This window comes from Tyto alba, unplaced genomic scaffold (genome assembly GCF_018691265.1).
Source record: "Tyto alba isolate M040663 unplaced genomic scaffold, T.alba_DEE_v4.0 Super-Scaffold_9, whole genome shotgun sequence".
NCBI classification, from domain to species: domain Eukaryota; kingdom Metazoa; phylum Chordata; class Aves; order Strigiformes; family Tytonidae; genus Tyto; species Tyto alba.
The window spans coordinates 9,003,355-9,020,591 of record NW_024881330.1 but is presented as its reverse complement, the minus strand read 5'-3'; the positions used below and the strand labels follow the sequence as shown (position 1 = coordinate 9,020,591).

The window sequence follows — 17,237 nt, the reverse complement described above, 5'->3', positions numbered from 1 at the left end:
ACAGGCATACTGGATGCACTTGTACTCCCAAGGGACCAGAGAGAAGGAAGCATAAGCAGAAGCCCAAAATGAGGCACTGAACCCCAAAGCCCATGAAGCTGCTGCTCAAGCTGGCTGCCTCCAGAAGCAAAAACTTTTACATTTATCTGAGACCACTGTGTGGGTATGTGAAGAGCTGGATCTGGATCTTCACCTCAAAGACTGCACATAACATTAAACTTTTCCTAGAAAGCAAGTGTTCAGGACTGAACTCTGACCTGAGAGTGTTCGTAAAGATCCCCTAGGCCATATCAGAAGCAGGGATTTGTCCAGCATAGGCTTTTATCTCCCACAGCAACATGAGGTGCAGGAATTCCCACCCCTCCAGCCTGCCTTTACTCACAAGTTGATGGTGCCTGTGGTGAGAGCGGTGACAACCCAGCGCAGGTCCAGGGTCTTGAAGGGGATCAGGATCATGCTCACATTTTCTGCCAGTTCTTTGTAGCTTTCAGGGTAAACAAAGTGGTGAGTGGTCTTGCTCCCAACATCTGATTCGTAACCAGTAGTGGGGGCACGGTTCATTCTGCACTCCAAAAGTAAGAAGTGAGAGAGTTAAGAAGAAGGAGAGGAATTAGGTAGTTACAAACATGTGTGAATCTTCCTCAGATCATTTGCCTGAGGTGGCAGGAAAATGTTCCTGTGGCTCAGGAGAGACCTTCATGCATGGTCTTCAGGCAGCCTTGACAGGTTCCTCAAGCAGGATGAAATGACCATCACTCATGTGGATAAATTAACAGTGAATGAAAGCTCAAATTCAGTGTGGGGTTCCTTTGACTGAATGGGAGTGTCTACCAAACAGGGGTATCTCTGAGCACATCCCTGCATTTTCCTTACAGTCAGTGGCCAAAATAGTGATAAGTCCATGAGGACACATCTCCTTTCATCCTAAAGCTGCAGCTTCCAGCAGTCGAGAAAAATATTGCCCTAAAGTCCATCAGCTTGACTTCTTGAAGTTTCATTCACCCTCCATCTGTACAGGTATATCTGGATGTCTAGGGTCAATCCATGTTACGTGTGATGAGAAGCAGCAGATATTTCTTAAGGTCCTCCCATGAAAAGGCACCCAAGCCACAGTGACAAATCCAGGACCTGTTGCTGACACTTCATTTATTCAAACCTTACTTTGTAGCATGTCCTCCAGCCGTCATACATCTACTTAGGGTCACTCTGCATACACATGGTATGCTTTAGGTAACCCTGGGGTCAGTGCATGGAGATGTGCCCAGGGCCCACCTGGGCTCAGTCAAAACATGTTGGCCAAACAGGGCGACCTTATGTTTGGTGTACCAATGAACAGAGTGGGGGTCTCTGAACTCAGGACTGCAGAAATACCTCTACAGAAGATAAAAAAGTACACACAAGAATGCAGCTATCTCGTTAGCAAGGGACACGGAGTTAAGCATAAATGCACCTCAGCTTCCTCATATTTGCAACCTGCAGGACTAATGTTGAGGGGTCTTTATGGATCTGAAGACCAGGTTGTCTGCCTCTGCCTTTGGGGAGGTACTTTTGGCAGAGGGAAAGGCACACAAAGGAAGGAAGCAACTCCTGAAATGATTTATTGTGAACATTTAGATGTCATCTGAATACTCTACAGCCTGTCCAAGCCACATTGGAAGCCAAGTGGCCTAAAGCAGCTTAACAGTTCAAATAGCGTTGATCTTCAGCTGATCCACTCTTGACTTCTGTGCACAAATTCCTACTAAAAGTTGCTATTTCTGAGAATATAATCCCACATGTGGTATTTTCAATAGAAATCCCTCCCTTCCAAGCCCTCTGACCTGCCCTGCATAGCTTCCCAGATCATGCTTGCAGCTGCAGTGTGAAAGTTGGACAACACGTTGGAGATGAACTTAGCCCAGATATCTTGGCTGCCCTCTGGGTGGTCAGCTCTGCTTATCTAGTTCCCACTTATGACTCAGTGGAACAGAATACCCAACCTTCATTGCCTTGAAAGAAAGAGGTGACCAGCTGTCTACTATCCATTGCAAAGTGACTTTGGTTTCCTACCCCACCATTGCTTCAGAATGAACCAGTGCAAGAAAGTAAAATCTGATACAGTCAATTAAGTGTGAAAAGGATCACTTCTGAGTACTAGCAGCAGAAATAAATTTTACTCAAAACTGCAGATTTTTTCAGATATATTTTTAAACGCAGGCAATTATGGATAGTGCAGAACAAGCTACAGTATCAATGTCTATTCATGTTTTTTTCCCAAGCTAAAACATGATGTCATATCTCCAACACACATAGTTTACATCCCTGGAAGTTAGATTTGACCTAAGTACCAGATTTCACTGATAGCCCCTGAAATCTTGTTTGCCCACTTGTCCCCCCAAAAAACAGTGAATCTTAACATCTGGAGCTGAGGTGGTGCTTACTCACCTGAGCACAAAGTCATGGGAGTCAATATCTTGGCCATACTGAGACTGCCGAAGGTTCCCAGAGTTGCCCACGACAGCACATCGTCTGCATGTGTAAGTGCCTCTCTCCTGCAATGGATCCCCATCCCCAGGAATGATCTCAAACAATTCCTTGAGAGTAGCATTAATATTCTTCGGAGTTTTCTCTCCTTGCAATTTCTGTTAGGGAGAAAAATCACTCCAGGTTACCAGTATAGTTAGCTTTTCTGTGGGCATCTGGAAAATATAGCTTCAAATATCTTTCTTCTCAAAGACCATTATTACATCTACCTGCAGACACTGTCTCCTGCAGTATGCATTACAAGGCTTCAGGTTGGGAGAAGTGTGGAAAAAAAAAAAAAAAAGGCAAAAAATCCCTTCCCATTAAATTTTTTAACTTGATTCCCCATTTACCCTCTTCTCCTTGGATTCCCATACCTCCTCAAGTCTCTAACTAGCCATGGCAGAGCAGATTATGTGTTCTCCCCAAGGCCAACCTTAGCAAAATGAATGTTTCTATGGTGTCTATAAACTTAATTCCACTTTAGGCCAGATGTCTTCTGTTAGGACAGTCATAAATTTTCTTTTAACCCTCCTAGGAAGGACAGAAGAGTCTTAGGGAATCTGACAGAGCACAGAAGTGGCTGATACCCTTTCCACAAATTCTGGTATATGCCAGAAGTGGGAGATCTTGTTGCTGTTGTGCTGGACTGTGGAGGAACCATCTGCTAATGCAATAGGGAACTACAATAAAGTAGAGTTAGCCCTGAGGGTTGGGGATGTAAAATCATCTAAAAAATTTTCCAGGATGAAGAAAACCACCCGGACCTTGGTCATTGTGTCTGTTGCCATGGAGGGAAACTCTTTTGTAGCAACTCTGTGGTGCATGGTGGAAACAAAGGCTGGATCAGGAAGGTATAGGTAAGATGCAGGGCAGGTGATGGTCAGACACTCCCTTTCTGGGGCTCTGCTCTCTGAGGGCTACAAAGAGATTGGGAGTGCTGGCAGGCTCACAAGAAGCGTCACTCACTTTTGTGGTGTTGCTTGCTTGCAAGTTCACAAAACCTGCCAAAGGGCTCTGCCCTTGCTCTGCCAGCCCAGGGCAAGGAGAGACAGGGAGGGAGAGAGGAGAAACACCTTTTCCCACGACTCCCAGAAATGGCCTGGGGCAATTTGGCTTTAGTTTCTGATGCATTTGCCTTGACTGCACCAAAAACTCTTAATTTGTCCTTCTATCTTGCTCTCATGCACAAACAGATATATCACCATATTTTTTTATTTTAAAATAAATGGAGATTTCATAGATGTCTTAGAGTGTAGTATTAGTTGTACGATGTAGAAAAATCCAACGCTTTTTTAAAAAGTAACTTATTTTTGAGTTATCTGAACATGTATGTGCATACTCCCATGGATATTCTCTCTCTATAAAGGTGAGCTGACTTTAAGAACCTTTAAGAAATGAAAGGGAAAACCACCAAACATGAACTAAATTATTTTTAAGAACATAGTTATTCTGGGGAAAAACAAACAAACAAACAACAACAACAAAAAACAAACCAAACTAAAACAAAACAAACAAAAAACAAAAACAAACCCCAAAACCTGTTGTTGAACTGATTTTGCCTAAGAAAATTCAGATAAGAAAGGTAATTTTCAGAAAATTCTAGGTGCCTGAGCCCCCCTTATTAAATTAAATTGCCTTTTCAGAAAGAATGGTAGCATCAGAAAATGAAAGGACTTAAAATGGTAAGAAACATTATTATGGAAAGGCATCTTCATTTACATAGAACAGGGATATGCCTTTTCTTTCTGCTATGCTGCTGTCAGTCTAGAGTAACGCTATTGATACCAAGTTAAAACTTAGGCACCAACACCAACCTGAAAGCAGGACACCATCATCCTACAATCCCTCAGTTGTACACAACTTCCACAGCGGAGATTATTACTTATGTTAGAGATTCTCTCAGTGGCCTCAAATAGGATGATGACCCTATTGCACGGTGTGCTGAGCATCCATACAATAAGACATCCATCATTAAAGGTGCTGTTTTAATTTCCTCAGTGACTATGTGATTGGACTACACTTTTCAGGCTTAATCTTCAATCAGCACTGCTTAGTCTTTGACATTTCAGCAAAACAGAGCAGAGCAGGCAGTGAAGCTGGTTAACTCCAAGGCAGATAGTTTTTAAAAGTTCAGACTTAATGTGCAGCCAGTTCCTCATTGTACAATGTTTACTTGACTTCTTGAAAAAGACCATTTTAATACCATTACAATTACAAGTCAATTATAGGTCAGTTTCTCACACCAAATTTTTGTCATTTTTTTTGAGCAGTGTTGTCTTTTTTTTAACAAGCTCCCACCAGTCTGGCCTTTCCCATAAATCAACAGAAGCACTGGGTAAAAGTCTGTCCGTGCCGTGTAAGGCAGAGCCATAACAGTGCTGTGTGGCTCTGGGACAGCTCCAAGTTTTTAAAAGATAAAGAGGGAATAAAGCCCCTTGAGAATCTCCTTTGCACAGCTGCTAGTTGCCTCGCTGCAGCAGTTCAGAGGCATTAATACTCACGCAACGTTTCCCAGATATAAGACACTGTACAAAGATTAATCCTAGCAACAGCCTGGTGGGGCAAATCCAGGTAATCTCCATTTTGCAGACTGAAGGAGAGGTTAAAAGGAAGCCATCAATTTTAAAAATGCCTCCTTAGTCTGGAAAATATGGCATAATTATTGTTGTATTTGATGTCCTGCTATTACTATGCATCAAAGAGATTAAGGGGAAGAATATAGGGGCTTTCAAGAGTTCAGGCTTTATTTAATGATTTGTGTCTGTCAAATATATGCATTCTCAAATATGAATATAATGTGAATATATTATGCAAATAACACACAATAAGATGCATATGCCAAATTGTATTATTTCTGATGGTTGATTATTTCCATTGTTGGAACGGGTCACTTCCATGCTACTCTAAGGAGCAAAGACCCTGCCTCTATTAGCTCTGTGTGCCCTCATTTCTGGCTGCAGGATGCTTGCAGCTTGGCAGAATGCATTGCAGTGTTTAGAGGGACCCATGGGCTTGGACCACCTTCAGAGCCATCTGTCCTTGCTGTAGGAGACCCTGGACCTGCAGCCCACCTGGACGTATGCGGGGGCTGCCAGAGGTAGCCCAGGGTCAGGTTCTCCCAGTATATCCAAGGTGGGTCTAAATGTCATGCTTGCACCCAAGCAGTACACCACGAGGTGGGACTGGGCTTGTAGCAGGCACTGGGACTAAAGCCTGGGACCTGGGCTGGATTTGGTACCACCTTCTGCTGTGAACACGCTACCTTCAAAGCACTGAGCCCTTTGTATTGCTTTAAAAGTATCACAGACAGCATCCGAGTTTTAAAGAAGACTTCTGGTTAAAAGTATTTGAGCATATTTTCTACAAAGAGCATTCAAACTACATAACTCAGGTGCCAAGTAGTTCTGCTGCTGTCTTAAAAATAAGTACAGCTTCCATGACTTCCCCAATGCATGTGTTGGGGATGCCCTTTTGTTCGCTGTCTGGTTAGCAAATCTTTAAGCTGTATATTACATTTTTTTCTACAAATGTAACAATTAAAAGCTAACATTTTCTTTTACATACGCTAATCACATGGACTCAAGAGCTGAGCTTTCTTCCAAAAAAATAAAGCAAAACCCTCAAATATCATAAGACTTGAGATAAAAATTGTTATAATGTGGTAGTTTATGAACAATGTGCTACAGATAAGATTGCCAGGGAGCTCTGAGCCTGATTTTACTTATCACAGCTTTAATCCATCAACTTCAACAGGGTTATTTTGGATTTAGAACAGCAGGTTCTGATCTTATATTTTTTTTACTTTCTGACCATGAAAAAACAATGACAAACCCCCTCAAAAATAAAAGAAGAAAACTATAAATAAATGCTATGCTGTATTACAGCACGTAATTCTTGCCCTGTTTCCTTATATACAGGTTACTAAATTTAGTGGAAATGTCCACAGCATTTGTGTCATGGATCAACAATGAAAAACTTGCAGGTGAACCAGCTCAAGGAGGTGGATAAGAAAATATTAACAGAAAGAAATGCATTATGTAACATAAGGTACTAAATTCCAAAACACTGAGACTCGCACAATTCCTGAGTCTAAGATAAGGGAAGGCAGATGGACAGACAGAGTGACACAGAGGTAAAGCGGAGAAAAAGGAAGGGAGAGGGGAAGAGGAGGAGAGGGAGAAGAGGAGAGGAGAGGGAGAGGAGAGTGAAAGGAGAAGGAGAGGAGAGGGAGGAATTTCTAACAAGCTGGTTAGTCTGGAGTATTATTAACGCCCAGATCACCTCTGAGAGAGAAAGACTCCAATTCACCTTTACGTCACAGAAAACACTGAGCAGCTGCAGGGGTGTACCCAGGAAGAGAATTTGGGCCATTATTTGTTACCTGACTAAAGTAACCAAGAGAGAGTTTATCAGCTGGGTAGATTTAAGCAAATGAAGAGTCAGTAACAGCCTTGACAACAGCTCCCTTGTTTCCATGATCACAGAAACAGCCAGGTACATTTTCAGGTGCCTTCTCCAGAAACAGCCCTGCCCTGTGCAGCAAGATGACCTGCTGCAGGGACAATGGCACTGACTTCTTCCCTGCTTCTCCAACCTGCACAGGTGGTACCACTGACTCCAGTATGGATAACACAATTTTATTCAAACCAGCCAGGAATACTTCCTTCCAAAAGGCCACATCCTACCAAGCTGGAAGAGCTTGAACCATTTATTTTCCAAATAAACCATGAAACAACCTGGCAGCCATGTGAAGAGCTATGAGCAAGTGAAACCACCCCACCCTTTGGCCCCAGATGTCACTTCATCTCAAATACTGGTCATTAGGCTCTGAAATCAGTCCTCACTTTCCTAGAAGTGGAGGGATACTAATGCTACAGGGGTATTTGGATGAATAATACTTATTCAGATATACAGCACGAGGTTAATGGGAAGGGAGGGTAGACTGAGCTTGGTAGACAGAGACCTCTCCGTCAAGGGCTCTGTCTGTGTTTAGTCCAAGCACATCACATGGGTCTCCCCGTGACAGGAAAGTGACAGCCTTATAACAAATAACTCCGGTGCAGTCACCGTTCTCTCAGTTACAGCGTAATGAAACCACCACTCTGGTCTGAAGTCAGTTCCTGAGAGCGTATGCACAGTCATTTCTCCCCTAAAATGAAGTTTAAGCAATTTCAGGTTTCCTCATGCCTCATCATTTATGTACTAATATAGTAAAAATTTACAAATTATTGAGTTGGCAAAGCAAGCAAGTATAAAACATGGCCATGAGCAATGTTTCCGTTAAGACTGGCTGAAGTCTCAGAATCACTTGGAAGATGAACCTAAAAATGAAAAGCAAAAAGGGAGTGAGGACACGATGCACCAGGGAATTACTGCAGAAATGACACTGACTGTCTTGGAAAAGTAACGTGTGTATATGAAATAGGTTGCAATGAGAAGCTGAGGCCACATCATGCTTGGATTTACCCACAAGCATCTTTCAGAGGAGTCAAGGCACCTTATCCATCTATCACAGATTATGGCAAGTATTTTCAGTTACTGATTTCCAATATACAATGCAGTTTTGGTGGACACCAAAATATTTCATACATTCTGGTTGAAGATAATTTCTGGCTGAAAAAAAAATATGGTAGAAAAAAGTACAGAAATATTAGAAGATTTATTTTTATCTTCTAAGAAAAAACTGCTTTCTTTTTTTTTTTTATGTTCTGAAGTGGTATATTTCCTTTGAACTTGACCTGAATTCAGGAAAATTAATGAAAACACTAAAAATAGGGTTACACAGCCCTGAAAGTTAAAGTACAGCTTTTATTTGGGCTGGGAGGGGTGAGGGGGGAGTAACTAAAAGAAGACTTTGAGCTGTCCTGAAAGTCACTATTTTTAATTTAACTGAAAAATAAACAACCCTCACCCCAAAAAAGTTTGTTTCAGACTGAGCTCAAGTGAGATATTTGTACGCTGTTTTTTTTTTTTTTTTTTTCCAGTTTCATTACAAGGAGAATCAGAAATTCGGACTTCTGTACTGAAAGTCCCAAGCTTTTTCTTCCTTTTATTTTTTTTTTGTTTGTTTTTTTATAAAGAGAATGTATTCAAACCTCACGTTTAAATCAGAGTGGGGTCTGAGTGCAGGATGAAGAGTAGCTTCCCTCAGGGGTGATATAGAAGCCTTTGTGGACAGATCCCCCTTATTAGAGTCACCCTGCCCACCCAGCCATGTCTTACAGGACCCCTCAGCCTGGGGTGCTGCAAGAGTATAGCCCTTACACCAAAGACAGGATTGATCATCCCACCCTCTCCTCCTGGTTTCTGTATTCAGAAGCAATCAGGAGGCAGTTCACAACAAGCCTCAACACTCAAGGTGTCCACGAACAACCTCATCCTCTTATGTGCTGAGCTCAATCTGGGGTATCCCCTCTCCTCTGAAAACTGCCAGTTGTTAGATCAGATCAGGTCCCTGGTGAAACCTCACCTCAGTGTAAAGGGAACCAGGACTTGAGCTTGCCATCTTCCCTTCTCACGGCTCCAGCAAAGCCCCGCTAGGAAATGTGGGGACCAGAAGGAAGGTTGCAAGAAAAAGCACAAGTGATAGGAAATCTGAGTCATGGCCAAGGATCAGATGAAAGGATGCAACGCATGGAGTATGTGAGACTCATAGCAAAAATGGGTGTTTCATCATAAAATTAGGATATAATTTATGCAAAAGTGAAAGATGTTAAGTTCAGTGGCATCTCTTTTTCACCAGTAAATGCAAAAGTCAACTGAGTGAGAAGTGATAAATCAGATTACAGATTCATTCTCACAGCACTTGACACCACTTTCAAAAACTAAATGCTCCCACTGCAAAAGTTGGTGCCTGCTGGAGGGGCCTCCCCAGGGTGCCAGGGAAGGGCTGAAAGCCCCAAATTCAACGTCAAGTGTTTTGCTCACCACAGGACACCAAGTTGCAGGCTGTTGTGTGTTCATAGAAAGGCACAGGGAGACTATTATTTCTAAATAGGGGGAAAGCAACTCATAATGAAACCGTGATTTGACTGGGATCACTGCAGCCAACTGTGCTTTAGCAGTTCAAGCAATTCATTTAATCAATGTCTTGTTTCAAGAGAACACAAAAGGGGTTTTAATTAGGCAAAGCAACAGGAAACACCTTCCTCCCTTCTGTGCTTTTCGAACAAGGTATTGGCTAGCTTTCATGATGTTTGAATTGGGCTCATTGGACCACCCAGCACAAGTAGATGCTGGGGCTACTCCTTCGCAGTGACCTGTGGTCACCAGTGTGCTTTATAGACCCATTTTACATCATCAGCCCCAATGGAGACTATTCTCATACACATGGAATTAATAATTTTCCATTTAATCCTGCTGATTATTTACATGTTTTACAGTAAGGAGAGCCCTAGGGGAATTATCCACTTTGCAATGAGTTTGCTTTGCTACCTCGATGAACTGCAAAAGCCCTTTTTACCATCTGAAATGAAAGAAGCCAGCTTAGGAAGTTTAGTGTTTCAAAGACAGGGGAGGAAAAAGACAATGCAGACATTTGCAAATTCTAGATTCGATGCCTAACTCTGCCAGGGACTTTTCTAGCTTGGAGCAAGTGAACGTGCACTCTGAGTGCCTGCAAGCTAAACAGCAGCACAAACACCCACTTTCTTCCACCTCTGCCTGCCTCGTCAGCCGAGACGGCAAATGCTTTTGGCAGGAACCGTCTCTCACTATGTACTCTGCATTGCTCGAAGCCTCACACTGCATCCATCGCACGAATGCCGGGCTGTATCCACACCTCCTACTTACCAGCCACCACCTGTAGCTGTCGTCTGGGATCAAGGCATTTTGTGAGGTCAGGAAAGGTTGCATAGTTGAATTAAATCTCTGATCGAACCAGAGGGAGTGTCCCAGCTCAGAAATGCACGTGCGACAGCTGCATGGTCTCCTGGGGTACTTGAAGAGTTTTTGGACTTGCTCTGAAAACTGCATGACGAGATGTCTCGGATCCCAGGTGGTCGTGGTCACCTGGTGTGTGTAGTTCAGCAGAAATGACGTTACGGTGATGAGCAAAAAGGCGAAAGTGAACACTTTCACATTCCTCCTCCTTACAACGACCATCTTTCCTGCTCAGGTTCTGTCGTCGCTGCTGACCAAGTACAATGTAGGGTCCAACGTAAGGCAAAAAGGAAAGGGTGCTGTAGAAACCTCCCAGTTAGCACATCAGGCTTAGGCTGACCATGTCGACTCCACTACCCCATCCATAAGTGAAGAAGGTTTGTTTCCTCCAAATGGGCTTTAAAAAGGCAAAGCTAGGTATTTCCTTTCAGCTTCTCACAGTGCTTCCAAGTCTCTTCCACCTCTCTGTGACCTGCTGTTAACCCCTCTTTATGAAGTTTCAACAAAGACAAACCCTTGTCCTTCTGCTTAACAGGAGACTTAGAGGGGAGCAATATCACCATTAAAATTTAGTTTTACTTTGTGGAAGCAAGCCATAAATTAAAGAAACCAAATTGTAGAAAGAAGAGGGCGGCTATTTTTTTTCTTGGAAGTTAGTTCATGAAGGATCAGATCATCCAGGGATGCACATTGCAGCAGAGCGATGTTCTTTGATGTCCATTTAAGCCATGGAGAACAGTTTGAAGCCTGGAGACACACACATACACACACAAAAAAAAGAAAGAAAAATTCTCAGAAAGTTTTTTGTATTCCTCCCAACTTAATTTTTCTGCTTTTCTCTGCCCATCCTAAAACTTTTGATCAGCTCTGGGCCCTCAACACAGCAGCACCACCTGCAATTTCTGCTTCAGTATTTGCATACTGAGAAGTTTCAGGGTGAAATTTTGGAAAGGGCAGAGCATCGACCTGTGGACATTGAGTTCCTTTGTATTGAATCAACCCCGGTGCTCTGGCCTTATTTGAATTATAGTCTGTAGCCATTTGAATGGCAATGACTCACCTCCCTCCTTTAGTCTGACCTTGATAGCCACAAGATACGCAGCAGAGTATTCATAACTCAGAGTATCTGAGCAAAAAGCACTCAGCAAAGGAGGGAGGAGCAGGACGGGGAGGAAGTGGAATGGTTCTTTTCTCTTCCTCCCCACAACCAGCTTAATTTCTTAAAGATCAGGGCTGGACTGGTGATTCAGAGAAAGACAAGCAAGAACAGCTCGTACGTCCTGGGACAGACAGGGGAGGAAATCAAAGTATAAATGGCCTTTGTTTCGTGTGGATTATTGCTAATTTTCCTGCCAAAGAAGGGTAGGTGAGGGCAGTCCATGATCTCAGAGAGTTCCGATGAGACCTCAAGCCAGGCAGAAAGGCAGGGAGTTGCTTTGCCTTGGCAAGTCAGGGGATACAGAGAGACCCAGAAATGCTCTGTTTCCCTTCTGGTGTCCCCTGCCTGGCAGTAGTGATTTAAACAAGTTTTTAAAAGTTGAAAAATGAATCCCTTCCTTCCACAATGCTATTGTTTTGTGAGAAGAAAAATATATTGTGGTTTTTAAAACTTCGGATGTTTGCAAAAAGCCCCAAAAGTGCCATTGCTTAAATAACACTCTTTTGATTAGGAAAAAAAAAAAAAAAAAAAAAATTGGAGAAGCAACTGAAGCAACTGTGTCAGAATATGTGCAATTTAGGAACAAGCAAAAGCCCTGCAAGAGAAGTCTCATTCACTGCTCAGCTGCAGGCTTCAGGCAAGCAAACTGAGCAAAACTGCAACTGCTACCATTAAAAACCACCATTTTAACCCATTCTGTGTGCCACATTGATGAGGATCCCCCACATTTCATCACCCCAATCCAGTACTTATCCAATGCGTGGGGGCAGTGCGTTTGGTGGCCACAGGTCTGGGCCAGGCACATCCCCAGCTTTGCAGCTGGCTTTTCTCCTGGGGATCCCTGCGGACCTGCCTAAGGCCAAACAGATTTTCCATGGGGTTTGACATGGTGTCTTGGAGACAGCACAGGCCTGGTTTTTAGAGGCGGCATGTAAATATTTACCGAGTCCTGTAAAGACTAATCTGAAGGCAGGAGCCTCAGGCTGTGGTCTTAAGCCTTTGCTCTGCTTCAAGTTTCTCATCTGCAGCACGTGATGGGTAGTGTGTGCCATTCAATTAGCTGCTGTTTGCCAAATGCCTCGAGATTTATTTTAAGTCTGGCCCCTACAAATACATTTACAGCAGCTCAAGGGCTGACAAGTGGGTCAGGCTGGATAACAAAAGACTTTATTAACCCCGGCTGCTCAGGCTCGCCTGCACCAATAAATTAAACAACACCAGGGAACAATCCTGCTCTCATTTTAACTTTTTAGAGGGAAGTTTTGGAGTCAATCACAAATCTTCCAAACTATTCCTGGGTACAATTTGAGAATCACAACCCAAAAGCCTGTGCGGATGCTGCCACTGTGCTTTGGAGAGTGAGAAAAGGAGTTTAAGAGCACGGCCCCCCATGCATGGCCCCATCCACACCAGATGGCCTGTGCTGAAGAGTGGCCCCAAACACATTTGCTTTACTAGTCTGGATGTACTTGTTAGTCTAGACAAAAACACAGCCACTAACCCCCTCCCCCCAAAATATTCCAAATCCCAGAAGCAGACTGATTCTCCATTTATGGAGCGGATAATTCAAGAGCTGCAATGCTGATGGGTTGAACCCTTACTCCTGTTAACACTGGGCCAATTTAGTATTTGTAAACACAACTCCTGCTTTTCTATTATTTTTTCAAGTGGAGGAGGCAGGGGGATTATCCAGCCTTTCTTGGAAAAGTCTATAAAATGGAGTGTTGTTCATAAAAGAAACAGTTCTGGCCTCCAAAACAAACATTCATTTCACCAGAACTTTTTTTTTTTTTTTTTTTTGGTAGCTGAGCTAAGTTTGGACTTATATTTAGAATTTGAAAAAAAAAAAAAACAAAACAAAACCTGAACACCACCAAACCACTGTTTATGCAGTGAACTGCAGTGTCTCCAAACTCCTAATCATCCCATCCTTTATAGCACATGATGGGAAGGTGAGAAACCAGAATAACTCCCAAGACCCTTTTCTAGTGTGGAAATAAACACCAGATACTCTATTTTAATTCTCGCTACTTACAATTTCCTATGAATGCTCATGTTTCGTATGGATACTCATGACTGCTTTCATCAAGTTCACTGTGACCTGGATTAGGATCATTTTTTTCCTTTCTTAAAACACACGTTTGATCCAACCTAGACATCAGTACTTTCACTCTTCCCAGCATCTTACATCACATCCCAGACCATCCCTGCATCTCCCTCTGCTCACATATATTCACAAATCTTCACAAAAGGGGTTCGGAAGGATTTGCCACTGTTCTGGGAAGCGGGTAGGGCAGGGATGATGCTGAAGCAGCAGCTGGTGTGGGAAACCACGCAGGGCTGCCAACTCCAGCTGTTGGGAATGGTTTACCTCCTGAAACTATTTTCAATAGTTAATTCAAGTCATTACCAGTAAGTAGCATGATGCCAGCCACGGTCCTTATCAACATACCTTGGCGTGACCTTGACATTAGTACATCTGTGAACAGGCTAGTTTGGCCTCAGACCCAGAAACAATATCTGGGGACTTCAGGTATGGAGATCTAAATTACGTGCCCAGCCCTTGTCCTGGCTATGGTCCCCTGAGTGTTAAACAGAGTTTAAGTACAGCGTTTGTACAGGCAGCTATCCCAGCTCAGATCTTGCAAGCAGCAAGTTAAGCTACCATAAGTGATTGGGTGCTTAAGGTCTTATTTGTGATCTGGATGTCTCCTGATACCTTCCCACCTCCTCCCTCTTCCTACATAAACCCTTGTCCCCATGTAAGACACCCCTCTACACCCTCCTTGTTTATGCTGCCAACACCCAGTGACAAGCAATGCAGGGAAAATGTGAACGGATGTGTCCCAGGCAAAAGCAGAAAGGGGCACGTTCAAAAGAAAGGGGACGTTCCTCTAAACTCTATCCTGAGCGTAGCAGTGGGACCAGTGTGATTAAATGGTCATAAAGGAGAATAGAGCTTAATCTTTTGAATCTTTTGCCTGCATTTCATATTATAAAATATACTGGGATAAATTCACTGTGATTGTTTGTCTTCATTGTCTTCTTGCATTTTAGAAAGGAACAGAAAGCTTTTTTGTTGTTGTTGTTGTTGTTGTTGTTTTTTTCCCAGGGTATATCTTTTTTGTGTTGTAAACTCACAATCTGAAGAATGTCCTTGGTCCCTTGCCAATTTGGCAATTAACAGGCAAGGACCAATACAAAGCAATTCTTAACACCTTCAGGAAATATTTTTTTTGCCAAATCCACCTACAAATGCAATATATTCTCACTGCACTTGTTAGATTATGTGATAAAAGCTCATCTATGCACCCAAAAAGGAACACAGAGAGACAACAGCAGGAGGGGGATCCCAAATAAGACCCTGCCCTGAAGGCTCCCAGTCCCATCCCTGAAGCCATCAGCCCATCAAAGGCCCATCTGCACCAGCTCAGGGGAGCACAGGGGCACAAAGACAAGTGGGAACTTGAAATAAGGACTCAGAAGAAGGCACATCTTGTCTGGGTCCCTCTTAGGGCTGGCTCAGGACAGCCTCAGCCCAGGCATGAAACTCACCCTTATGAGTCAACATCAGCTTTAGGACTGAGAACTGAGATGGGTTGTTCCCTGGAGGGATGGGACACATTATGGGGTGTGATGTGGGGGAAGAGTATTTGGGCATTGCAGATCTGTGTGGTCAACCACACAATATTAGCAGAATGCCTTTTTTTTTTTTTTTTTTTTTTTTAAAAAAAAAAAAAAAAAAAGATGAGTCTTAAACAAAAAGCATGTAGAAAATAATAAAGAAAAAACACTGAGAAAGAAATCACTGCAATTCTCATCCCCCCAGGCTGTAAACTACACTAAGGCAGAGATTGAGCCCTTTTTGATGTCTACATTGCTAACAAGGAAGTACTTCATATCTGCACCAGTTTGAGGAGAGTTTTGAGTTAGATGCTGATGGTTCAGGACCCAGCTTTTGCTTTCTGCTCCATAACTCACATTAAAACCTCAGTGTGAAATGCACTTCTCTAGTCTGAAGTTGCTAGCATTTTCCAGACACAGCATGTTGGTCAGAACAGCACAAAGGCAACAGGGAACAGCATCCCTGGACACAAATATTTCCAGCTTGAATATCCAGAGATATTTCACTGCTTGAATAGTTCAAAGGTACCAAAATCCTTTAGACTCAAACCCCACATAGTCACCTGCCCTGTGAGAAGCTGGGGAAGGGCAATGCGACCTGTTGCAGCTCTCTCATGACTGATGGTGGTCATCATACAAACCTTCTATGAACCACAGTATTTTACAGCTGGAAACTGTACACTTCAAGATGCAGAGATTTGCTGCAATTCGACTTCAAGAGACTGTGCTGTGCTAGAAAGGTCTCAGCAGCAGAACTGCAAGTGCCCATTTTCAAAAGTATAGCTCAGATTCCTGCCTTGCAAAACCTCCAAAGATGAATTAGTTTCCCAGCTAAGTCACTGACAGCTATATTGTTATGAAGCCTTTTGGCAACACAAACGGTATATTGTTAAGCATCTCTGCTGTTGTTTTGGGACTTTCTTCTCATCCACACTCCATGTAAGTAACTACTTGTGCAACTCTTGGTCTCAAAGCCCTGGTCTGGGAGAGGATGGAAGGTTAAATCTTGCATTACTGCAATCACAAAGGCCCAGAACAGTCTCAGAAGATGTCATCCCAGGGCATCAAAAAGCCTGTCCCTGGAAAAATACGCATAAATTTCCACCCCAGGTCTGTGCTTAGGCCTAGAGAGGAACAACGGAGGGGACTGTTTCACTCCTAACCACAGGCTCGTCTGCCTTGCCCCAGCTCATCGCTGTCTGCCTCCCACTGCCCGGAGCTGGCTGACATTTAGAAAGAAACACTTCATTGGTCTGACACCTTGCCAGAGACCTCTGAGCATGAGGCTTAGCCCATCAGAGTTAAACACACAGAAGAAACATGAATCTCCCTTAACCAGATGATGCTGGGAGGCCGTGCAAGACCTCTGGTCCATCTCTTCCAGCTCCAGGACAACCAGTCTCACTAAGCATTAAAGGCCATATGAGGACTGGAGACATGAGGGAGTGCTGCCTGTGCCCCATCACAGCCTTTGTGACTTCAGCTTGTTCATGGTGTGACTTCTCATGTGCCATTGGCCACACTGCACCAGCAAGCAAAGGTGAGCCCCGTCGTTCTCAGGTACCAAAAGCCACTACAGGATGCAATTTTGTTAAAGCATCAGCTGCCACATGACTTTCCCGTTTTTCATCCATAACTTAATTAAAATCAGACTGCATTTTGTTTCTCAGAGCTAGCTGGCTCCTCTCTTCTGTTCATCATTATATCCTCAGAGGGGTGACATAGGTGCTGTTGTCCTGTGTGTCCACAGCCATGAAAAAGCAGCCCCAAGTCTCACCAGTCATTTAATCAGGAAGGATATAATCTGTAACTCTTCTGCCCCATCCCTGACCATGCTGTAAGACATAAACATGCTTGACTGTCACTGTCAAATGGAGTTTCAGCATCAAAGTTGAGCAAGTAGGTTGGTATATCACTCTTGGGTTTATTAAAATGCTCACCCCAAGCAACACCAACTAATCATATCAACACTGCCTAGAAAACAAAGCCATTCAGAAACATTTAAGCCATGAGAAAAAATAGCTTTAGACAAATTTGAAAGCAGAAACTACTCCATGCTTCTTGAATT

At 43.2% G+C, this 17,237-nt stretch overlaps 1 protein-coding gene across 3 annotated transcripts in view; it reads right to left on the bottom strand.

Moving 5' to 3' along the window:
• ST3GAL1 (ST3 beta-galactoside alpha-2,3-sialyltransferase 1) overlaps window positions 1-17,237 on the bottom strand; it is a 76,956-nt gene that overhangs the window by 9,395 nt on the left and 50,324 nt on the right. For all 3 annotated transcript variants that reach the window (XM_042786111.1, XM_033011795.2, XM_033011796.2), the window contains exons 2-4: window positions 10,297-11,133; window positions 2,425-2,621; window positions 383-562 (exon numbers count right to left, since the gene is read on the bottom strand). In XM_042786111.1, the coding sequence (XP_042642045.1) occupies window positions 383-562; window positions 2,425-2,621; window positions 10,297-10,608 (689 nt within the window). In that variant the 5' untranslated portion in view covers window positions 10,609-11,133. The remainder of the gene's footprint in view (window positions 1-382; window positions 563-2,424; window positions 2,622-10,296; window positions 11,134-17,237) is intronic.